Below are 26,185 nucleotides of genomic sequence, written 5' to 3'. Positions count from 1 at the left end.
TGGGTTCTTCCATGTTCCTCTTGTATATACTAGTGTTCTTAACATCAACAAGCAGATGTGACAGCTCATACTGGCCATTTGAAACAGCTGCTCAGCAGTTCAGGGACCAAATGGCATCAGCAAACAATAAACGCAGTTCTGTACAATATTATATCATTATGGGATAAAAACAAAATATTTAAGGTATCAAATAACTTCTCTAAGTTACTCTAAGAATAGGAGCAACAAAAAGAATTAGAGTCTGCAAACTTGGTATCTGCCATAGAAATGATTTTAAGAAATGATTTTAGTTCAGATCCAGCATTTTGGAAACTATGACAGTGCATTAAATAACCTTCTCTGAACTTATTGTTGGCCAAAATTCAGTGAAAAAAATCTACCATGAGAGGAGTCTCTGTTAAAACCTTGAAGAGACACATGTTTTAATGTCACACCCACTGTCTAATCATTGGGCTCTCGGCACAACATAGATGAGTGTCTATTGAGAGAACCAAATATTAAACATCCATTAGCAAGAGATCCACACACAGATCCAGTCCTATACTGTATATTAGTAAACGTGATTATGTTATTATTATGCTGAGGCATTAATCAATTCTTCAAGCAGCTTATACTGATGATATATGCACTGCACAAATACAATGGTTAGCTTTTTCCACTGTCCTCACTTGAAAAGCCATTGAAAAGTAAGCTAAGTTCAAAGTAAGTGAAATATAATATACCGTCACATCATGATTGAGCTCCAGCATTGATTATGTAACCTAAATGACCAATGAAGATATCCAAATAGGAGCCAATATGATGCATTAAATATTCTATATTGTGTACCAAAAAGAAAATCTGCCTCATTCATGGTGTTCACAGAATAGCGATGAAATGCAACAAGAACAAACCTGAAAAATTAACATTGAGGTGTGAAAATGCCAATAAAAGCCAGAGTCCCTTAAAGAAGTTGTCATGCACTCAAGCAGCAAATTTATGTACAGGTTGCCACTGTGTGAAAATAATAAATTAAGATATTTTGTAACCGAGTTTTCAAACATTAATGACTTTGGGACACCCATTGGATGAAACCGAATGAAAACAGTGGCATCTAATAACAGCTACTGAACTGCCCCTTAATGGAATGAAAGGTGACCCCGGTTTAAGTACTACTCCTTTTTATAACAAGCATTAGAGCTAATATGGGTTATCTTCCTCAGTGAAGCAACTGAGTACATTATCTGATCATTACAGTTGACAGGTTGAGTGCCTAATCATGCATCGGGCCATGACACTGATCAGTTTGATTAACTTGGACTCATTATCTTCAGTGTCACCTCCTCTGGTCATATCTTGAACTTGAGCACCAACCATACAACAGCATCACTAGGTGACTTGATGAAATTGCAGAGTCTCAGCTTGAGATTGATGTTGTTCGTCTACTGAGCCGACTCATTTTAAAAACTGCCAATCCAACCAAAGACAATGCAGATAAACAGGTTTTCTTTCCATCAGAACACTTCACCTGACGATTTTCAGCACCCTTTCATCTGGAGAGCATAATAACTGAAAGTGTACCCCACATGAGAGTTTAAGGATGAGTTTTTCTATAGTTTAGTTTACATTCTCTCAATACATTTCAATGTCCCGAGTCTGTGGCGTTCACCCCCAAGCCCCTTCGCTCCTACTGAAGATATAAAACTTTTTTTTTTTTTTTTTTTTTTTTTTTTTTTTAAATGGTGATGAATATACACTTTCATTTTTTGAAAAGTTCAATAATTTCCTGAAACTGGTGAGCACTGTAGTTTTTAGCAAAAATTACTTTAACAGCAGTAAATAGTGCATTTGTTGGGGACTATTTTTAGACACAGATTTGGTGCACTAGCAGGTTTTTACAGCAGCAGAGTGGCATTTGTGAGACTGAGTCAAAATAAACTACAGTGCCCGTGTTCATCACAATAAAGGAACATGTCACTCAGTTCAACAGTGTGGCTCATTTATCTGTTAATACTTCTACAGCACAGAGGAATAAGCTACTATATATCAGCCTTTGGACACACAGACAGAACTTGTTAGTAGGATGCTGCTTTTGGTCTTCTCATGGGATTTGTTGACATTTAGTAAAAAATAGAATATGGCCTGATGTACTCTTATAAATCACTCATAAGAACGGTTTGAGCACATTACAGTTGCATAGTGATTATGGAAAAACTAAGTAATAATGCTGTTCCAGCTGATGTATTTTCCACTGGCAGGTATTGTCTTTTGTTGTTGCTCTTAAGAAAACAAACTGCTTATGATTGGTGAAGTTGTCATTAATGTGTTTCAACTGTGTGCTGTGTTTAAAGCTGTGTTTCAAACACAGTTAAATATTTACTCACGGAGCCTATAAATTCATCGCACAACCTTTAGCAAAGTGACATCAAATGCCCTGTACGACCTTTATCATAACAGTAATGTTTACTTATTTTCATCATCACATTATTTCAAACTAAACTGAGACTATTTGAAGCAACTTGTAATGATGTCACTACTACTGTTATTAGGAGTTAGAAAATGAATGCTGGTGTTGCATGATAAAGTATATAAATTGATTTTGGATTTCAGGTTTTGATAATTTTTTTTTTTACACTCCATCATCCAGAAATGTTGGAGCATGAGCATAATTTTTTCCGAGTAGTATATCAACTTACTGGCCAATTCTTGAGTGTATACTCATACAAATAATTTGTTTGTTTATTTGTTTGTTTCTTTAGCATCTGTAAGGATTTTCTAACAGTGTGGATATTCTATTCTGTTCTGATCATACATCTCTTCCTCAGTATTTCTCTGTATAACACCATAAAATTGAAAACCAGTGTACAAACCGATTTGTATGTGTGTTCCAGCTTCCCATGCATTTAAATAGCTCATTACATAAGGTCATAAAGACGACTGGGAGACCTTTTGTTGTTTCTGTCACTGTACTGGAAATGTGATCTTTCATCAGCACTGCACTCCCCTTACTGTTACGTACGCACATACAAACATACACAAAAAGATGTTGTTCCAAAAGTAATACAGCACTGTCTTTTCAAATAAACTCATTGATCAGCTTATAAAGCAACCAGTATGGAGGTGTGACGTTGTTAAACCTTACAAGTAAAAATATGACACACACTAATTAAAACAACATTATTAGAAGCATTATCCAAAGAAATTGCAGCATTTCCCCTACTCATGTTTCATCTTGCACTGAAATTCATTCATTCATAAAAAGCATTTCCCAGTGTTCTGATTTTTTTTTTTAAACAACCAGCTAAAACAGCAGCTGTGGTGCCTAAAGACCTGCGAGCTCATCAGTGCTGACTAATTGCTCTTACCAGCAAGGATTTAATAATGCAGGCCATTCAGTCTCCATGCCTATTTTCACATTCATTTTTAGTACAGACTATCATGTCCTACCATCTCCTAAAAATCCAGTGAGGACCATACATATTCCTTGTTGTAGCAGAGGGGCCAATTTTAGGCAAACCATGTTTTTGTCATGAGTAAAAGTAGTCTTTCTTGATAACACTGGTAACATGAAGAAATGTGAAGCATCTGGTAGATGCAAACGTGCAAAAAAGCAATGCATTCATCAGCTGATTATAAGAGAGACCTTTTTTGTTGTAGGAGTGAGAAAAGGAAGCAGTTTTGAGAAGGTTTGTTATAGCTCAGCTCTTGATGAGCAGACATTGGCAAATGGCAGCATATTTAGATAATCCCACAGGAAACCGGAAGCATGACTTGCAGGCCTAATTTAAGATCACTTAAAAGCCAGGACCTGCAAGGTGTTATTATGTCCTGGCGGACATGTTTCTTGGAGAGAATTCACATATCGGAAACAGAAGAAAGATGATTCCAGCGTGAGGCTTTTAAAAGAAAGTATTATATTGTAATACAAAACAATGAGGATTAGACAATATTGGTTATGAACTGGATATTATTGGCACTTTTGGAGGAGAGGCTACTTATTATCTCATGCACTGTTCAATACACTACAGTGAAACATTATGTTATATCTCATAACACTCAACTGAGCAAAAAAAACAGCATTTTAAAAGTATATTCAAGAAATTACTTAAATGATTTTGTCCTTTATTTGTTTCTTTGAAGCAGTATAATGCTGCTGTCCAAAGTTATAATCACTCAAGTAAACATTAATGTCCCAAAATTTGACCCTTCGAAGTTGGTTCTTCAAGTCCCAAAATTAGCGAACAATGATAACCATGCATGTTATTAAGATCATTAAAGTATGAGTACTATTTTTCTCCTATGAGTATGTGCAGAAAGTACTCGATATCTTGCTGTGTGCTTTGGATTTCATCATTAAAGGTGTGTGCAGATAGCAATGCTGAGTGCAGGAGTTTCTGGTCGGCTTGCCTCAGGTGTACAACACTTAATTAAAAAAAAGGTTTGTTTAATGTAAAAATGTCGACTAACAGATGGTTACTTGTACAAATGATAACAGAACTGAGGCGATGTATTATAGATAAACTGAAGCTGAGGCACTTTCATTCACATCATTTTCTCCCACTTAGATTTAAAAGAGTGTTATCATATACGAGTCAACCCACATTTAACTAAACCTCTACCTCTACTGTAATCCACGTGGTTTAAACATGAGCAGAGGGTGCTTGCTATAACAACCAGAAAAACTGTCAAAGTACATATTCCTTATGGAGAGAACTCTACTGTGGTGACTTGCTTTTAAGATGTCAGGATGGCTGGTTTGGCTGCATCACAAACAATGAGCCTTGAGCTTTCTACAGGCTGCATAGAAAACCAATGAATTGACTTGTTTAAAAATGAATGAGAACCTGAGGGTGGAATTTGCAAACCAAATGGTGCCACATAGAAACAGAGCTTGCTCCTTCACTCACTGATTATGTACTTGAAGGATTAGTTTCCCCCAGGAAGAAGAGGGAAGTTACACTCTGTTTTGAAGTTCCCTAAAAGACAACAGAGGGAAGATGATCCCAGTGCTAATCTGTAACCTGTACTTCTAACAGACACATACTATAGACTGTATATAAAAACACACACACCATCCATAAGCACTTAGCCTGACCTACTTACAGCCCCAGATGAGAAGAAACATTCAAGTTTGTGTAAATAATAAATCAGTATGGTATGGTTACTGGAGCTACAGTGCGCTAACTCCACCCTCAAACGTTCTTTTAAATTTTTCACCCTTAGCAGCCCCGTGCACTGTCTCTCTTCAGACTGAATTAACCCTCCCTCACCCTAAGTATACAGAATGAATGACGAAGAGGTCACAAACATGGCTGCCATCAGCCTGACCTCGCTGTATGTGTATTTGTGTGCCTGTTTTCTAAGAGATATATGATATATGATGATGATAATGCATTGATAATGCATTTATATTTTTCTGTTTCTTTGTGTTACTTGTGGCTCTTTGTTTGAATTAGGAAATACAGTCGCAACTTGGGAAACAAGTTAAAAATCTTTTTTATTTTGCAGAAGATTCACAATTTTATTTTTACCTAAATGGGCAGAAGAATCTTTGAGAGTTCTTAAAATACCTCCAAAACAGCAGGCAAAGTTGTTAAACGACCTTGATAGATCACTAGGGATTTAGCTTTCAGAAAAACAGATGCTTAGCTCCATGAATCAAATGTCATGATGTGACATGGGAGACACAAACTGGGGCTACATGAACACCAGAAACTCTAACAAAGCACTAATGAATGCCTGAAAGCTTACACACTCAGCCACAACTGATCCAGAAGTCTAACAAACACGTCTTATATTTATACACATCTTAATTTGTATATATTTGACTAAACAGTCAGACCTTTTAACTAGCTGGTTCTTGGATCAACTCCATCATTTCTTGCAATCATGTTTAAGCATCGAACTCACCAGTATGGGGAAGCCAGTCAGGAAGTCATAGATGAACACGATGCCACTGATCAGGTACGTGATCTGCAGCGACGTCTTGAGAGGCTCTGATCCATCAATGGATGATCTGCGCTTCCCCTGGGCGTCCTCCACCACTATGGTGGGGACGTTGAACTTGTTCTTGTCAGCATTGTGGCCTGCCTGAATGGAGAAAGTCTGAAAGAGAGCAATGCCGATGCAAATCACACCCATGGCCACGCTGCCGCCAATCAGCAGCAGAAAGCAAACGCCGAAGCCAAGGCCAATCTCAGTCACTATAAATCGGCAGTCAGAGGTGTAGAAGCGGTCGATGGTGTCGTGCCAACCCACTGCTGGAAGCGTGGACAGGATGAATGAGACCATCCAGATCCCCATCACTGTGTGCACCGCCTGCTTCTTGGTGTTACTCAACCTGGAAGCAGAACAACACATTTAAACATAAAGTAAGTTGAGTTCTTCTGCTGTGTGTGTCCTGTAGCTCATAAGAATAGGACCTTGACTAATACTGGTGGATCTGAAAAGTTCTGAGTACTTACACAAACTTTGTTAAAGTTTTAGTGCTCGGGTCACTTATACTGAAGGTATTTGCAGTTTTCATCAAGTAAAACCAGTAACAATCAAAAAAGAGAAATATAAGACTTATCAACCTAAGAAATACGTTCATACCTTGGACAAAACAAAATTGATGGTGAAAGGTGGGCCTCTTATAGTAATTACAGCAGCTTAAGAGTCCCCAACTCAGTGTGTTGCATGAAATAATTCAAATGTGACACTAATAACAGTCTGACAGTATGGTTAATCTCCTCCATTAGTCTTCTCCTTAGAAAATATTTCTAGGGAGGAGACTGATTGTGAAGAAATATGTCCCTGAGAGAGAGAGTCAGCAGAAAGAACCCTTGTAAAACTACACCATACCTAAGCTATGACCAAATACTGTAAATGCCATAAAATGGTAGGTCTGCACCTGGGACATATAAGCTGAAAAAAGCACTATCCCACACAGTCATCATTTAGATAAACTGGAGCTGAATGGGGGGAAATTGATGCTTTGCTGATGGCAAAAGATTGCTTTTCACATCCTTCGGTCTATTTGTCATCTAGGTCTATTTCAGTGTGAAGGGATTTCTATTTTTTCTCATCTCCAAGTAATTGTTACAGTTGAGCAATTTGCTGAATGTGTTTGTGTCTTCTGGCACTTTTAAAGGTTTGCACCAGCACACGTACTGTACATCTAAAAATATGGCAGGCAGTGACTGGTGTTCTCATTTCAAAAACTTGATGAAAGACTGTGCTATCCTGCCAGAACATTTGCACCTCAAGTAGTGCTGAGCAGTTCAAAGCATCAGCAACAAATCATACATAGAGGCCAATCCTTTATAGCTTGTAGAATAGATACAGTCTATTACACGGCCAAAATAAAGAAGCAAACCTTTGAATTTCAAGTCACTTCAGTCCAGCATCTATAAACCGACTCCCTTGAAAGGTGGATATAATATCAAGGAACTCACGGACAGAGTGCTACAGTTTACATAAACGCACCTCTCCTGCTTCACTTATGTTGCGAAGGAATACGGTAAATTGTCTATTTACTGTCAGTTGTCCGGGAGCAGTTTTGGCAGAAAACTTATTCTGTCTCCCTCCAGAGAACTGGAGCACATGTCGCCTATCCTCCTCTTCCTCTCATTAAAATCATCTGGAGGAACACTGGCTAGATATAGAATATATCCCCAACACATACAAAATGAGTCAAATTATAGTTTAAAAATATTTGTATCTCATAATGCATTAGCTTACATGCACTGACATGATAAGAGTGGCACAGAGGGTGCAGCAGTAGCCTCTATGTTTGCACTGTGGCTTTGTGCAAAGACAAGTAGGTCTTGTTGTCACTGTGAGTAATAATGCTAGCCTTTCCTGAATATGCCTGGGGTACATATGATGGGGAGGTTACATCACCAAGCTGCTTGAATCTATTACCAGAAAGAGAAAGCGTTGCAAGGGAATAAGCTCCTAAGAGATAGTGAGAGCGGGGTGATGAGAACAGCTGCCGAAGTACAAGGTTGGAATTCATAATTCAGGCCTTCACTGTGTGTTAATGTCAGAGACAAGGCAGCCATGCTGGCTCAGCAGGGCAAACGTGGAGCGATTTAAATGAAAGATGAACAGCAATTACACGGTGCATCACCTGAGCTATCACTCCAACGTATCGTTGTTCAAAGTGACTTGAAAACAAGAGGAGGAGCTGCTGAGAGGAAGGTCAATGTTTCCAGACAGGAGATGAGAGAGAGTACAGTCTGATGAGCGAGAGAACAGACGAAGGAGATAAAAGCATTTGTGTAAAGTCTGATATCACTGTGTGGGCATCAGCCAATAATGACAGCTGCTCATGTAATATAGATAGCAAGATTGAGCATAGATTTAAAAGGAAGTTTGCATATCTTATTGTAACGTCTGCTTATCTGCATGAAGCTGCAAAATTGGCCGAGCTGACTGAATGCTGAGCATCTGCAGGCGTGATGCCACAGGAAGTACAATCACTCCTTGTTTTTCAGCAGGGGAGATAAAGCGAGGCAACAGAATACTGATCTTCACCACATGTGCCACGGCATCAGTTTCTCTACCATTTCAATAACTCGCAAAGTAGCTTTTTTGTATTCTGCAAAAATGAGTAGTGACTTCATATGTGCTTGTATTTGCCACAGTATTTGCTCTAGAAATGCATTCATCTGCAAATGATTGTTCTGCGCCAGATGACCAGAAAATGAAGATCTGCATAGCCATGAATAACAGCTGGGTTGCACCAAAGCCAAGACCTTTGAGGTGTGCTTCAAGGTGAGATGTTGTAAAGCTGCAAATATGTTTTTAGATTTATCACTATAAAGCTATCATCATGTATTATTGCAGATAAAACACCAAAATCAAAGACATCATATAACAAAATTCCTGATGTTGGAATCAAATGTAGAAATCAAAGTAACCCAAACAAAATTTTCTCCTCCTTCCTGATAATTAGGTAAGATAAATGCCAACATAATGATATTATTTTCTCATTAAATGTGTTTGTAAAAATGTAATCTAAACAAAATCTAATCAAACAGCAGCTATAACACTGGATCTTATTAAAACAGAATAATAGCCACTGCTGCTTAATAATCATCAGTACAGGTAATGTTAAAGCAGCACCGGTGCATCCCTAAATACAGACATAAATAGCATAAACAATTTTTTCAAAGGGAGCAGCAATGTTGCTCAGAACATCTGATTATGTGTGAACAGCAGATGTCTTGGAAGTCTAACAAGACCAAAACGGCGTTACTGCAGCAGGGCGCTGCCTGTTAACGTGAGGTGAACCTGATCTTTATTATTCAGCGCTACTTTGTACTATCACTTGTTGTGAGGAGCCAACTGAAGCTGTAAGCTAGAGCTGGCAGATGCTCAGTCTAGAGGGTTTTACACGGTGTTACCCCAAATAACTGCAACCAGCAGATGTGTTGACAGGAGAGAGATTTCACCTGATGCAGAGCAACCCTCTCAAAAACGGAGGTAAACAAGCTCACAAGTGACACTAATCTAAACAGTTTCCCCATCCCATCAGAGGAATCTGCTCAGATATGCAGTGGGAGGCCCAAAATTTGCAGCTTAAATGCCAGAATGTTGTATTTGAAGGTGGCTTTGGCAGGTGGTGCGTTTATGGAAAGCCCTGCAGGAGGTTAGACATTTAAAATGTCTTCTTACAAATTCAATCGCTAAGAAGTTTAGAAAAAAATCATGATTTTTTTTTTTTAAAAAAGGCCAAGTTCTGTAGCCTGAACAGAATCTAAGAAGTGTGTTTAAACTTGACAAAGCTGTTTGATTTTCATTACATCTGTGTATTGATCTAGCACAGTAAAACATAGAATGTATGAAAAACCTACATACAGTGTACAGAATATACTGTATGATAAAATGTGTTTGATAGAATGTGCAGACACATGTTAAAGGGAATTTAAAAATATTTTCTCTCTTTTCTATAATGTATCTAGTTATGCAATGGCAAAGAATGCCTTATCAACAGTTTTCATAGGGGCTTCTTTAAGAGAAAATAGTTCATAGGTCTGTGATTCATTCAAAATAACAGATATTGTCTCTGGAAAGTTTTAATGCTGTGAGCAACACAAACAAAATTTCATTCACCTCTTTTGTGAGCAGAAATCTCACAGACAGATATCCCAACACCTGGACAAATCAATGCAAAATGATCTCTAGCTGTACATAGTATTGACACAAGAAGTAAGTATGTAATCTTATTTAGTAACAACAGAATCAGCCGTCTTACCTGTAGTTTACAGGCCAGCGTACCATCCACATGCGATGATAAGAGAGCGAGGTGACGGAGAAGCAGGTGACCAATGTGAGAGTGTAGAAGGTGGAAACAAACACTTTGCACAAACCCTCGTTCCACTCGTAGTTGGAGTGCTGACGGCGCAGCGTTATGACACAGTACATGGTGATGGGGATGGCCATGTTGAGGATGTGCGTGCCCGCCAGCGTGCAGATGAGGAATTCCAGCGGCTTCCACTTTTTCTGCTTGGCACTGACACTAAGGATGCTCCAAGTGTTGGCCAGGATGGACACACCCGAGCAGACCAGCCAAGCCAGCGTGTTGGCGTTGATGACGTCATCCTTCATGGTGGTCACCTCATCCACCATGTTGGAGCGGGGCAAGGCAGAGCCTGGGAGGCCGCAAGGAACTGTTGGCAAGAGCAGGTACACGCGAGGAGAAGGAGGAGGTGGTGATGGGCAGGAGGGGATTCAGGGCGTCGGACGAGGCAGGCATCCTATCTGGGTGGGCGTGCATTCTCCATGAGATGGGCACAGCGGGGAAAGGACATGGCAGTGGTGCAACACAACGGGACGTTAGCGGGAGAGGATGGCAGATCCGGGCCTGTTGCCTAGAGAGGAGGAGAGAGAAAAGAGGGAGGCACAGTAATCAGAAACAGTGGGAGAGAGGATGTAATGAGAATTATATTAGTCAGTCCAATTCAAAATAATCCTTCATCATACATAATCCGGCATCCCAGTGAACTACAGTAATAGTGTTATATTAATCACAACACTTTAACTATAACTGTTAATACTAAAAGTCATCAATTTCATGTGGTTAAGACAGAACAGTGATCAGGCTTATTTTTAAAGCAACATGACAGAGCAAAGCATAAAGCTACAGTTATTTGAACCTGCTATTTTACAGAAAAGTGAATGACAGACGTGAATCCAAACTTTTCATATGATGCCAATAAAAAAATATTCGACATACATGTAAAAAAATCTAGCTATACCAAAACAATACAGGAAATGAGCAAAAAACATAAATAATAAAATGCAATCCAAAAGGATCATCCTGAAGTAAATACAATTTTGGGAACGGTTATACTTGGTGCTGAAACAATTATTTGATCAAGTTGACAATCAATGGAAAATTAATTGACGGTGATTTCGTTCAAAACATTTGCTGATTCCTGCTTCTCAGATGTGAGGATTTGCTGCTTTTCTGTCTTTTCTATAATTGCAAATCTAATATATTTTGATTGGTAAGACAAAATAAGAAATTCAAAGATGTTAGCTTGGGATGTCCAGAACTGTGATGAGCATTTCTCCTTTTTTTGAAAGTAATAGACTAAATGATTGATGCTGATGATAAATAATCAATATACTAATCTGTAATGAAAATAATTGTGAATTGCAATCCGACTTAAAGTGTTATTTTTCGTTGATGCAGTCAGATGTGCTGATTCAACTCAAAAGCAACGTGTAGTTTGTGGTATTGATATACAGGGTAACACTATATTGTTATTTTGTCCCACTCCTATACAGTAGACCACATTGAAGGAGGGCTGCATGACAAAACTGAATATTATGCAATCTTGTTACAAGAAGCTATTGAAAGAACACACACAAAATTAAAAGATTGCTCCATTTCTTTCAGTGTCATTTCCTACATAACACAGCTCCAGTCAGAGAATCATCAGAGGAGAAAGACTTTTGTTCCCCCACTGCTGGGTGAAAAATGCTTGGCACAGCTGTAGCATGTTGTCACATCTATTTCCTGTCTTTTGGCTTGTCCAAACACTGATGTGCTGTGGGCAAGACCCCTGAGAGGGGACACTGGAAATGACAAGACCCATGTCATCATCATCCTGCTCTCACTTCCAACGATCTAATTCTTCGCTCTCATTCTTCCCTCTGATGGTGCGGCCAATCAGATTCAGTTGTGCTAATATCCTGCTAGTTCAAGAAGCATCCAGCTCTTCACTAATTTGGCCAGGGGAGAGCAATTAGCCTCCAACTGACTCCTAAAATGTGTAGTCTCAGAAAATGTTGCACAGTTTGTTAGCAGTAAAGTAATGGTACTACAGCAATACACCTACAGTTTGAAATGATGCCAAAATGACATGTGAAAGGCAGAAGTGTGTCATATTTAGAAAGCTGTGAATAACAATATGAACAGAGGCTGAACCACAGTCTGGACTGACCCTTATATTCAGCTTTTTATTCTTCTTCTGTGGTCTTAATTTCTTCTTCTGTGGTCTTTATGAGGAAAACTACAAACACCTAAGTCCAACATAATTGTAATGATCTCACTGTCTAATAAACAAGCTTCTCAAGGTCCATCTGACTTTTTGTTTGCACGTCATTTAGTTGTAATACTGCAGTGTGAATGTAAACACACCGAATACAAAATAGAAGATATTTAAAAAAAGATAACAAAGCAACTGTTCCACTAACAATTCACTATGGAGACAACCAAAGAAAACACATTGTGTTAAAAAGTGTTATCACACCATCAAAAAGCACAAAAAACACAGTACACCAGGCTGGGATAGGCTATAAAAAGATTCATAGCTTTGATGCAGGAATCCCCAGGTGGTTGGGATGGACTGAGCTGCAGTCTGTGTGTTGACGGAGGATTGAAAACTCAGCTGAGTCAAACATTAAACACTTCAACAGTGTCACACGATCCACCACAGCTTGAACCGGGTCCCAGTCCACCTAAACTGGTGCCATGAGGAAAATATAGCGTATCTGTTTTGTTTTTGGAAGCAACAAAGATAGATGCAGGAAAACAATCCAAGACAAAGACGTAACACGGAGTAAACACGGGTTAAGTGTTTTTTCCCTTGCAAGTAAAGGAGTGAGTAATGATAATAATATTTAGAGTGAGGAAGTTAAGTTTGGTCACACTTAGTAGAACAATCTGTAATTACAACAGAACAGACCAAACTGTTCTGTGGTGGATAAATGTTTGTAAGACAGTGGGTCACTAGCTCTCTCACAGCCTATGGTATGATTTGATAAAACGTAATTTCATATCTCTCTACTTCTAAATCACAGAGAGCTGTTGGCAGTATTGCAGCACCTGCGGTTTTCCTGTCGATTATCCCACCCCTCCTCTACATCTTCCTCACAGTGGGAATACGCTTTACTGTGTCTCCCTAACCCTTTTCTTTAATGCACGGACTGTGTATCTTCTATCCAGGAAACTGTTTAGTGAATTTGTGAAATAAATTCACTCAGCTCTGCTCGTGTCATCCTCCAGTCGCCGAGCCACGGATCAGAAAAAACACTGCTGAAATGAACACTGAATATAACAAACCCCTTCAACACTTTTTCCACACTTTCTCCTTTCACATGACAGTAGAACTACCTCATATGGAGCCTGGGGATAACTAGAATGGCTAAAATTGCTTTTTCCCGAAATGATTAGTTAAGAAGCGAGTTCTGGGTGACACTTTAGTGTGTACTTTACTCATTTCCATTAATCCTTTGAACCCTCAGCTGTATTAGCTTGATTTTCATTCCCTTTATTTACAGGCTTATGGCATTGTCACTACATGTCTTAGCTAGTTAGTTTAGCAACGGTTATTTTCTGCCCTGTGAAAAGTCACGCTGCAATAGCTACTAGCAGTTTGTTTGCACTGTGGTCATGGATGTACAGAAACAGTCATCTAGATTACTTTTGATAGGAAAGAAAACGTATACATCTATCAGCTGAAAAAGTAAGTAGTAGTAGTACTAAGTAGTTGTTTTTACTTTGAGTGCACAACTGACATGATACAAAGACCAAAAAGAAAGGGTGAAAATTTGGGCCACCCAAGAGCTGCAGTCTGGAAGCCTTTTATAAAATAAATTAGCTTGAATTCAGTTTTGTGAGAGCTGCTGGGATTTGAACAGAAGCAATAAACTAAAATCAAAACAAAAGTGCTGCAGACTGGGGTTGATTTTCAGGGGGATCATCATCACTATTATTCCTTTCATATTATGGAGAGTCATTTGATTAACCTCTATTTGTTATTTAGGTAACATTACCATATTTGGTGTCAAACTAATTAATGATTCATTTTGAGGCACCAGAAATGTTTGACTACAATAAGCACAGTTTGTGATAGAGTCAGAAATAACTTCAAGCTATTTAATTGATCAAATAGTTCATGTTATCATAACATGTAAGCCCCCTTTTACATGTCAGAATAAAAACTCATCCCTCAGCTCCTTTACCTAGAGTTGACCTAATTCATGATGGACAGAAAGCCTGATCAAAGAGTAAAAGTTCATGATCAACTGATCACAAGATCAATTTAAGAGATCAAATACACTATGTCTTGTAAGTCAGCCTCATAAATTCCTTTCTTGTTCATTTTCATGTTCTGTTAACATAGCTGTAAATATGTACATATCTGTCAGGCACAGGAATATGTTTTTTACAGTGAAGAGTTCAATCCTTCAGATCAAATTAACTGAATGTACTACTTCATTAATAGGCATGGATCCCAAATTTACTCTGGTTTAACACTGGACTTTGATTCTAGTTTCTTGTGCTTCTCCTGCATTCACAGGCTTAACTAGAAGCTAGAAAAGGCAATGGAAAATATTTTAGTCATAGTGAGGGAATTGGTCCCTCGGCATATAACCTTGTGATGCAGGTTCAATAAAAAGTAACATCCATTTACGTGGGAATTGCTCATAAAAGGTCACATAATACCACAGAGACACTGCAAAAGAGCACTTAACCAACAGTATGCTCTGTAATCAAGATAAGCCATGTTTCAACTTAGGTACAATATACCAAAACAATTCCCCTTTCTATGTGTCCAGCTGTGTTTGTAATTTACCAAGAAGGCAGAGAGTGGAGAAAAATCAACTCCAGACCCTTCTGCTTGGGTGACTCATGAGGCTCGAGAGGGACAATGGCAGCATTCTATTAAATACAAGAAATGGCAATTAAGTTATTCCAGGATGTTTACAAGCAACTGCAGTTTTGCTACCTCTGGGAACAGCTTGAAGTACCGTGGAGATTTAAAACCAACTACAAATGGATGGTATTTTTAAAAACTGGTGATGTTATTTTGATCCAATATTCACATTCTGATAGTTCCTGGTTTTATGTAGAAGTCAAATACCCATAAATAAGGCAGTAGATGAGTTGAGGACTTATGTGTTACTGTATAAGACTCTACTGAGAATCCACAGCTAACCGCTGAATATCTGAGGGGGTAATAATGCCAATGTTGATGCACAACATGAGCACAACATGACAATTTACACTTTCTCTGGTATCTAAGCAGTTCTGTTTGTGCACATTTATGCTCGGTGAAATTCTGTCATTCTTACAAAAATTCAATTAAACCAGCAATTCTCCTCAAGCAGCACCTAACAAGGCCAAAACATGCGAGAAAAGTACACCTAAGCGCTACAGTACGCTGTGCTACACTGCCTCCAAAATTATGTTTTCACGGTGCGTATTCAGAGATCAGAAATGGAAGATGCAGACACAGTTAATTATGTCTACAGCGTGGGTAAACTCTACAATACAACCCGAAATACAACAGCAGACTACAAATTAGATCCAGTCAGAGAATTATTTTACGGCATGAACATCCAATCTGTAGCTTGAGTGACAAATTTTAAACTTCACCACATTCCTCTCTTGTGTAAAGAAAAGACCCAACCAACCCTGTCACCTGACGAGAACAATAATATTGCATGATTCTGAAAAACCAACATGCTTACATTTTTAAAATCTTTCTTTCTACAATATCTGAGCATGGCAAGTATGGTTATAGTTAGGGAAATACTGGATGAATCTAATAGGGCAAAATCTACTTCGCTACATAAAGGACACATGTAGCACATTGCATTGGTGCTGCATGTTGACAATGAACGCAAATCATGATGTACGGAATCATCCATTAGAAAACATTCTTTACTTCATTATGTTTATTATTTCCATCCCCTTTACTTGTTACTATTGGTAACAACTACTCTTACTGCTAGAGGAGAAAGAACACATGAGGATGAGTTAAATATGGATGAAATAGGATGAGTTGTATACTGTGTTACAGCAGTTGCAGCAGCTTTTAGAGTGAATACAGCATGTTAATACTGGCAGTTACAACTAAAGAGATTTTCTTCAGACTCACATTAGTGACATTAAAGAGCACGGTCAGTAAAAACTTTCCAATTTGCTCATTAGTAACCCTTCAAATAATAAGTCGTGCAAATGCTCTGTTGTTTATATTTTCTCTCCATTTTTCCTCTTCATTTTCTTTTATAAGAAGTACAGTCAGAGCTGAGTTAAACTAATGTTCTACAATTTATATTTGGTAATTAAAATAAGTTAAAATAACAGCTTCAGGGCAGTACTGTATTATTTTGTGTAGCAGTAGTGATGGTAGTCTAAAGAGTATTAATGTAGGAGTATTAATAGGAGTAGCAGCAGTGGTATAGTGGTTGTCGTAGGAGCATTAGTGGTAGTAACAGGAATAGCAGCTGTAGTAGCAGTGGTTTTATTTAAACGCTTGACTGACGGGCTTCCATAGTGGAACTAACAGCTCGATCACCCACAATCCCCTGGGCCTCCAAGCCAAATCTGTCCTCTACACAGGGGAAATCAGCACTGACAATTACAAACACGCTGTAAAGACTTTCTAACATCAAGATATTGAATGTTAAGGGAGATCAAAAAACAGAAATGTATCATTGTAACGTTAAATGCATTTTATTAATATCAAATTTTGCACTTTCTCTGAACCATTTGCATCCAAACGTAAGTAATCGCTTTAGAGTAAAGGTAGTTTATGGTAAATAATTAATATTTTTGACGTGATGAAATTTGGTGGGACAAAGTGATTTCTGTGACTCCTGCCATCAAAATGTGTTTTTCTTTAGCTATAATAAACAGAGATGGAACGAGACAGTGGCAGAGGTACAAGTCATCATAGAGTTTAATGTTACTTTCTATTAGCTTTGTTAGCTATAGCTAGTTAAAAAATGATCAATAAATAATGCAACATGATCAAATCTACATCTTCCCTCAGTGAGCTGTAGAAAATATTTGAAAACAGCAAAATGACTCTTGCATGTATCACAATGCTTTCTACCCTGTTTATAGAGTACATTATATTTTGTGTGTGTTTCAACACAGATTACTGAGAACTGCTTTTTTATGTCTAAGCACAAAATAAGTCATTCACTACCATAATGTATACGTTGATGTTAACATAAAGGCTGACAGGTTGTTTGTGCAAATGCATTTACAGAAATACCATCAGCATTGTGGAAGCCTGGTGAAAACTGCTGCGTAGGGAGCTTTTCTTCTCCTCATCACTTTGCACATTAGTCACATTTTGGACCACAGAAAAAAAGAAAAAAAACACGCACATTTTTTCATTCTTCATTTCAAACTATAATCAAGTGAGACACAAAGAGAAAGAGTGTGTCTTGACAGATTTTGGCTGGCATAGAGACAGATTTTTCTGTTAAAACAAAGGCCGAAATGGATGACAGTGTGTCTGCGTGAGATCAGACCAGTAATTCCACAGAAAGCTGTTTCAAGGAACGTGATGATTTTCAAGGCACTATGTAACTACACTCATCAGCACAATGTCAGTCAGTGTGTTGGGTGTGGTACAGTATGAAAGCCAGATCACATGTGTGATGCTGACCCACATCTCTCAGCTTCAAATTGGCAGAGACTCAGGTAGACAGGGGGACGGGGAGGGGAGGGGGTGGATGGACATTCTGCTGACAGGTGTCATGGACGGGGTCTTATTGCCCGACCAGCTCCAGTCATCCTGGAGCTGTCAGAGAGGAAAATACTCTGCCCCGGGAGGCAGCACAGCTTTCCCCAGAGCACAGTCTCAATGTTTAATATTACATCTCTGATGCTTACACATGACAGGTGCTTTACTTTCAAAGTTGAGTAAGCAGGTATATTTTTTTGCAGCAGCATCCTGCTTCACATTTACAAGTGCAGTCCTCTGCAGCTCTGGGGGTTAAGTGGCTTGTACAGGTGCAGTCACTCATTTCCCTGTTCCACTTAAAAGCAATTACAAACATCTACCAGAGATGCACTGCTGTCTGCTTTTTATTTATTTTAATGGTCATTCTTGTCTGTAAATGAACTAAGCTATTTTTCTCTGGCAGTAATCTGTTCCCTTTGCTTAGTTATGCTTTTTCCGCCTGCTTGTATTACTGTCATCAGATAACCATTATTGACCCCTATGATCAGAAGATGTAGCCTGAATTAGCATCTGAGTCTTCTGTACATTTTTATTTGAATGTTACAGACTTGAAATTATTTTTTGTTTGTTTTTCCACAAGAAGTTTCTTCTCGCATCAATTCTCTTTGTAAAAACATAGAGGACTGGTTTAATGGATACTAATAGTATTAAATCCTACTAATGGTATTAAATTGAATTCATGAGTTGTAAACATTTTCATCATCAGCCTGGAAAAATTACATACACAATATCTTGAACTCTCAAGTTATACTCCTCTTTACAAGATATTTCATGTAGATGTAGAAAACATTTAGTTTGCAGGTTTTCCATTTGCTCTCTCTGTGAACCACAGGATCATTTAGCCAGGAGGAGGATTTACCAGAGGCATTTTCTTGGTTTTGAAGGAGAGTTTTTAAGGTTATTAATAATGTTCAGGGATTGGCCTGATGAGCATGAAAGTGAATAGTAAAATAATACATAGGAGACATTTTCAGCAGTTAAGGAGAAGTAAATGAAGTGGACACATTGAATTTCAGCTAATATCAGAATTGTAAGACCTCTTTTTACAATGGATCATTTCTATGGGAGAAACCTGATATTTCACATTTTATTATCTTATCAACATATCTGATCTTTCAATAATTTAAATAATGATGTGTCTGAAAAATAATACAAAATCTTTTCTTTTTTTTTAAATAATTGCAGCCAGTTTCTATGTGGTACACTGTGTCAACCACACAATGCAGGTAAGAGCTCTCCTTCACCCCATGAGGGATTAGATTGGCCCTAAGTGGCCAAAACACTATCAATCTTACTCACCTCCAGTGAGCGCTCATTATCTAGTTATCAATGAGAGTCCCGGAGAGGTTCCTCCGTGCGTGACAAATGATCAGCAGGACTGGCTTTAACCCACTGTCCTGCAGAGAGACTCACCTCTGACAACATAGGTGATTAACCTTTTTAAGACTCAGGAGGCTGATATTTGTGACATTTCAAGAACTGTTGGTTTTTTTTGCAGATTAGTATTCCTGGAAGAAAGGAAGAATAGATAACAATACAGTCACACCTTTGGATTTTTCCTAATTACCCTAAAGGGCTTTTTACAGGGCGATATTATTCTCTCACAAAAACAGGCAGGCGTGATTGGAGTCATTTCCAGGACTGCCTACCTACTCTACGACCTCATTACTTGACAATCTGTCTACTAATTTTATTCTGTGTGGCTCCATTCAAAATCCTTTGTATTGCATCTAAGCCCCAAAATGTGCTAACACTTAATTAAGATCTATCAAGATTCCTGTCACCTCTACCACTCTCCCTTCATTGGGCTCTATATACTGAAAAAAGGAAGCACAGCAGAGTATTGGAGAGTTTATAAAGCAGCCAGTGGTGATAAACTCAACAGCTCAACTTCCAAGCAAACATACCACCGTCAAAATCCCTCCGACCACAACTTCCAGCTGTTTTCATTTACATGACAGCCAGAGGACTTTTTGTGTCATCAATAACTGAAATGTCCTTATCATCCCTTCATCAGATAAGCCATGTAAGCCATTGGTAAACCACTAACACATTAGGTATGCTGCTGCACTGCACTGGAGCAGACTGGATGTCTAATTGTGTATGTTGCATAGCAACTGCATCAGTCTCGTAGAAAACATTCAGCAGGAAAAATAAATTAATGTTTCCCTTAAGAATATGAAATAAAACTGTTAATTAAACTTTTAGTGTTTAATAGTGACAATGCACTGAAACCATGCTAGTACTCCTTCCTCTTTATTATTTCTTTAAACAGCCCCTTGTAACTCTTGCTGAACAGCTCCGAAGTGTCTGCAAGGGGCAATTACAGATCAGCTGCACTACATTGATGACATCATCATTAGGCAACCTAACTCAGAGCTAATGTTTCGTTCATGTCATATCGTAATGTTGTTGTAATTGAGTGTCCGAGTTTGGTGATATTGGACAAATAAGCTGTGTCACCCCCTCATTCACTACTATCTCTATAACAGATACTCACTAGTTTACTCTTCTGTGTAGGACTCTACAGTTAGGAATTATAATATTTTCACTTCACTACTGACAGGTGAAGAGTCACACAGCACTAATCTCCATATCTATCAAATGCAACACATTGCATTGTGGGATTGTTAGGGCACTAAGGGCATAAATCTTACACTGAAAATTCAGACTCTCAAACAAAATGGCAAAGCAATACAAAGTGATTTTTACACTTCAAACCAAACTGGACCAAAAACAGGAAACAACAAATTTCTCTTCTACTGAGGTACAGTGAATTTAATTCTTGTTTTACTCTTGTGACAAATTGACATGGACGTAATTTAGAGTTTAGTCTGTATGGCTCTCACTCCATAAATCATGTTGGACATCATTTTACATTCATGGTTGATTCTACAATCATCTGTAGAGCTGCAACGATAAGTCGATTACTCAATCAGTCAATCAACAGAAAATTAATCTGTAACTATTTTGATAATCAAATAATGGTTTGGTCAAATAATGGTCATTTTTTTAAGCAAATATGCCAAAATATACAAAAATGTGTTGCCTCTATCTCATCAAAGTGATGATTCCATGCTTTTGTTTGTTATTCGTTACAGTAAACAGAATATATTTTGGTTTTGGACAGTTTCAGACAAAACGAGACATTTTAAGACATGACCTTGAACTCGGGAAAATGTTCATTATTTAGACATGTTATAAACAAAACAATTTACTGTTTGATCGATAAAATTACCAGCAGATTAATGGATAATGAAAATAATCGTTGCAGCCCTAATCATCTGCATTACAATACAACATAATGTAGGTTACATTTCATGTTTGTGCAGTCGACTACAGTTGACCTATCAAATCACTACAGTTGTTTTGGGGTTTTTTCCACAGGAAGAACTGCAGGAGGTTTTATTTGCCCAAATACAGGCCAAACCAGCCTCTTTTAAAGAAGGATACTTCTGCTACATCATATCTATCAATGGCCTGCCTGGTCTTTCAGACATTGGTGAATGGGTGAAAACACTTGAAAAACACACATCTGGTACATGCTGGAAAAATTAAAAGCTACTCAGATCCATTTTCCCGGGGCATTATGTCCACGTCACCATTTTGTTCCAGTCTATTCGGAGTAACATAAGGCCAAAGTTCAGTGTGCAGTAGCTGGTATGTTTTTCAACTAAGAATGAAACATTTTGGTATTATTAGAGTAAGATGATAGCTTAATGTCAATATACTATATAATGGTCTTCTCATAGTGAGTAACTCCCCTTAGCTGCTGTCAACGTAAGGTATCAGTTCACAGCAGACGACTTCGGACAGCAGATATGCACAATCACTCATACTCAAGGACTGAAACAACAACAATAACATGTTGTGAGCAAATGCCCCTTCCATTTAATCACAGCACTTCACTAATGCACAGCAGGGAGGCAGCGTGAGTTGGCAGCCTGCTCTGCCACCAGAGGACCGAGATTCAAGCCCCTGTGTCTCACTGAAGTCTCCTAAACCGAGCCAGTGAAACTCTATCAGCTTCAGTTATCAGGAAATAGTACAGTAGGCTCCAGAGATGCTCTGTAACCTTGACCTCTGACCTTTCAGTCAAGAGAGGTAAGCTAAGACAATTTCTCTACTGAAGCAATATCTTTTAAACTATTGATTGCTGGATAGCCTCCCTAATCAATGGATCAAAAGGGTGAGTGCAGTCATACTTCTTGAGTCTGAGGCAAAGAGTCAAGTACAAAAAGCAACAAATGTTTCTTTGTCTTTTTTACTTATTCCTGGATCAGGCTTTTTTTAAAGAAAGGTTTAAAACAAGGTATTGCCAAAAGTATTGCTGCAACCAGCAAATGCTCTGCATTTTTCATTAACAAAATGACTAAAATTATTACTCAATTGTTATCATTATTATTATTATTATCATTATTATTATTATTATTATTATTATTATTATTATTATTATTATTAAGTGTTGCTCTAATTGTTAGCTATTTTGAAACTCAGACATCAAACTGGCACCAGTAACAAAACATTTAATCAGTCATTAATGAATCAGGTATTATTAGGACCAGTGTAAGAGTGCAAACATTTAATCAAGTCCATGTCACCGGTGCAGCATGAACTTAAAAATGAAATAGCATTAGATGAAGTGTCACTGATTAAATAACTTTCAATATAAAGAACATTATGCTCAGAGGTACTTTAGCAAGCTGGAAGGTGCCATAAGCAGTAATAGGAAATTTGCAGTGCCATTAAATGGAGTCTGTTGTCTTCTTCTCTCCACAATTAACATAAAAATGAAAGCCAAACATCCTCAATGAGTTAAAGCATCTAAAACCTATAATGCAGCTGATTGGAGAAACTTGGAAAAGGGCCCTAATTTGCTGGTCTATAAGAAACTAAGTAAGTTTAGACTACTTTGCTTGTTTTCGACATAGAAAGTGTATTATATTTTGTTGGGTCCATAAAGATGCATTAACAAACTCCCACTGCGGCCAAACATGACATATTTTTTCTTAAATATAGTGTGCAGTCATTAGAAAACAGAAAGCTTCCAGCACTGATATATCATCTGTGATTTTCAAGTCCTTTACCGCACTTGATTTTCCAGCAACACAAAGCTGTAGTAAATACCGAGATTACCAGCCGTACTGGTGCAATCAGTGTCAACAGGATGCCTCACCACAAAATTACTAATAAGGTAAAAGCTATTAAAAGGTCACAAGCTAGAATCCAGTATGTTGTTTGATGTTCCTGGGGCAGATTGTGAGCACTTTTCTTAGCTGAGCGACCAGCTTGTCACAGAGTAAGTAGTTGAATTTTCCATCACAAATGTAACCCTAGAGGCTCTCTTCCTGTTTATGTTAAGCTACCTCCAGCTATGACTGTAGCTGGATCACTGGGCACCATATGGCAGAGGGTTTGGAGTTTGTCTCAGAAACAGACACACACTCAGGTGGTAGAATAACGTCATACATTAGAAGAGGATTTATATTACAGAATTTTAAAAAATTTGATTAGGAATCACAAACTGGTGCGAGGAACTTAAAGCATCTTGAAACTCATTGTTTTTAAATCATTAAAATCAGTCATTATTACCACATTACCAGTCCAAAACAAAACAGACTCTAGTCGATGTGTTGTGGGTGAGTGAAAAATAGAATAGTGTGAACACAAGCTGACGCGGTCACAAAACGACAGAGCCCAACGTGTGACAAACAAAATGTCACATATGCCCTGTGAAACACTGAGATCTGTTGTGAGGCTTTGTGGTGTAGCAGCGACTGTCACGTGTAGGCTACAGCACTTTCTCTGAGCAGTGGATGTGATCGCTGGCTATCACGGCCACTTTCTGACCTGTCACTGCATGTGATCCACGCTCTCCTCTAGTTCCACCATGACTTCTCTAATGGGAAGCGTATTCAAATACTTTTTGAAAGAGTGCAAAGAACAGCCTCCTCCTCGTTGTCTGTTGTCGGCTGCAGTGAAAAAGATACTGATGACACTGGTGCACATATAACACACATAAATAAATGACCTTACATATTTAAAGCACTTTTTCTAACTCTGCTATACTTCACTTTTCGTCATTATTTAGTTTCTTTGTCAGTAACTCATTAACATTATGTACAGGCTGAAAAGGGTGAGTGATTGGAAGTGAATGTGTACATCATTTGGTTTGGTGTGGGAGCTGTAAATGTCTAATAAATCTCAGTTATGGCTGTTTAACTCTATCATGACTGTGTGTTACTGTAATGGCAGGAGTCAATATGTCTTTATGTCTAAAAGCACAAACTTACAAGCTGGAGTGGATGTTTCAGGACTGTTTTCATTCTGTCATGCTGAATGTAGGGCAGTAGTGGCCTAAAGGTTATAGAAGCGAGCCCTTGAGAAAAGCCCTTAACCCCAACTGCTCCAGTGGCCAGCAGATCAGACTGTGGTTGTACTGGGCAGCTTCCAGATGTGAATGTGTGTCACTGAGTGAATGTGAACGAGGCGTTCTTGCAAAAGAGAAGCTTCCTCTCAGTGAAACTTCCCTGAATAAATAAAGGTTAAAAATGTTGAAAAGAAGTAGTTTTACTCTTTTTAGCTTCATTATTGGATGTAATGAACATTCTTATATTCCACATTAGATTAGATTAGCTATCTATTATATCTTGATAGAATGGCTGTAATACATAATATTGTCAAAAAAACAGCCTATAGTTAATATAATCTGGGTTATTTAATCCAATTACTGGTGCGTTTCTCTCTATCACCAACACAGTCTGAACACAGTGCCTAATCTGTTTTTTCTAACAATCCCACACGTAGCAGCTCTGTGTAATTACCAGTTTTAATTTCATATAAAAGACGCTCCTCACTCAGTTCAGGGTATAATGTAGCAACAGTATGTGATATTTGTAATTCAACCTTTCAATTAGGCCATTTCTTTCATCCCTCACTTGTCTTGCATGAAAATCATCACATCGATTATAATGCAATCATCAAAATAGGTCAGATTTGCTCAGTAGGTCTACAGGAATGTTACATTCATATTTACATTTACATACTTTTCATCAGCGAAGCTGTTCATGCAGCAGGACACCACCTGTTTGGATGAAGCCTTATTGCTGTTTTTTGTTGTTGTTTTTTAAATTACACCTATTAAAACTACCTGATCACCAATGAATCTGTAATTATTGCGTCCAATTGTGTGAGTCTTATCTTACCTTTCACAAGACGTCTGGGCTCCTATCCGCTAATTGTCCCCGGGTATGAAAACATGCTCGCTGTGTCACATCAGCTCAGCTTCCCAGCATTTACATCCCCAAACTGTGCGGCGTTAAGAGTGTCGACAGCATCAAGTTAAAGGAATGACCTGCGAAATGAAGGATGAGCCCTGACACACCACATCACCACAGCTGTAGCTACTCCTCTTGGATCTTGTTGCCCTCTTTGTCTCATTGACGTGAGGGAGGAGGAAAGAAAAAAAAAAGACAGATTATCGACGAGTTGGGATAAAATTCTCAGTTTCTTCAAGCGGGCGGTCGTGAGGCAGCACGAGCGCCTAAAGCCGGTGTAATTTTAGGCAAAAGACGAATTTCTTCCTTTATTTCTCGACACTGGCGGGGCGAGCGGCGGCTGAGGCATGACTGCTGCGCGCTCCCGACAGCACAGGCTCGTTCGCGGGACAGACTCTCCGTGGCCGTGGGAGTGAAACGCAATAAGAAATAATTCATGGAAAAGAGGTGGGCATTTTTGACAGAGCGAGAACTGCTCCTGCATGTTGCACATTTGCTTTCAATAAATACAGGTCATGTCATTCCTGCAACTGTAAACTCTGAATGAACATGGAGGCGTTTTTTATTTTAAAAATTTGATTTGATTGAGTTGGTTTCTACAGCAAGAGGAATATAACAGCTTATTATAGCTTTAAATTTCACTGACTTCACTTATAGCATCATTATATGCATCATTTTTTATTTAAGATGAACTACTGCACTGAACCTCCCATACGTATCAATCGCATTAATGCACGTTATTCATGCTCCTTTAAATGGGCCCTTTTCATTGACATTATACGACTTGTTATGTAAGACTCCTTCCTCTTGATTCTGTAATAGCGGCTTTCCTCCCTCAGGGCTTAAATTGTACCCAGTGAGAAAACTAATAGGCCCTACACGAGAGGAGAGACGAAGAGAGGTCCCTGGTGACTTGGTTTTTCGCCACTGTTATCAGGATTA

At 38.4% G+C, this 26,185-nt stretch overlaps 1 protein-coding gene across 1 annotated transcript in view; it reads right to left on the bottom strand.

The window, feature by feature from the left end:
- The window catches only part of LOC121896463 (probable G-protein coupled receptor 153), a 34,870-nt gene extending 9,210 nt beyond the window's left edge, over nt 1-25,660 (bottom strand). The window contains exons 1-3 of the mRNA XM_042410383.1: nt 25,172-25,660; nt 10,223-10,838; nt 5,890-6,319 (exon numbers count right to left, since the gene is read on the bottom strand). Coding sequence (XP_042266317.1) covers nt 5,890-6,319; nt 10,223-10,596 — 804 coding nt within the window. The 5' untranslated portion in view covers nt 10,597-10,838; nt 25,172-25,660. The remainder of the gene's footprint in view (nt 1-5,889; nt 6,320-10,222; nt 10,839-25,171) is intronic.
- Nucleotides 25,661-26,185: the final 525 nt, after the last annotated feature.

The sequence above is a fragment of the Thunnus maccoyii genome, chromosome 4, assembly GCF_910596095.1.
Source record: "Thunnus maccoyii chromosome 4, fThuMac1.1, whole genome shotgun sequence".
Classification (NCBI taxonomy): domain Eukaryota; kingdom Metazoa; phylum Chordata; class Actinopteri; order Scombriformes; family Scombridae; genus Thunnus; species Thunnus maccoyii.
Note: the sequence above shows the minus strand (reverse complement) of the source record. Positions and strands in the feature narration are given on the sequence as shown.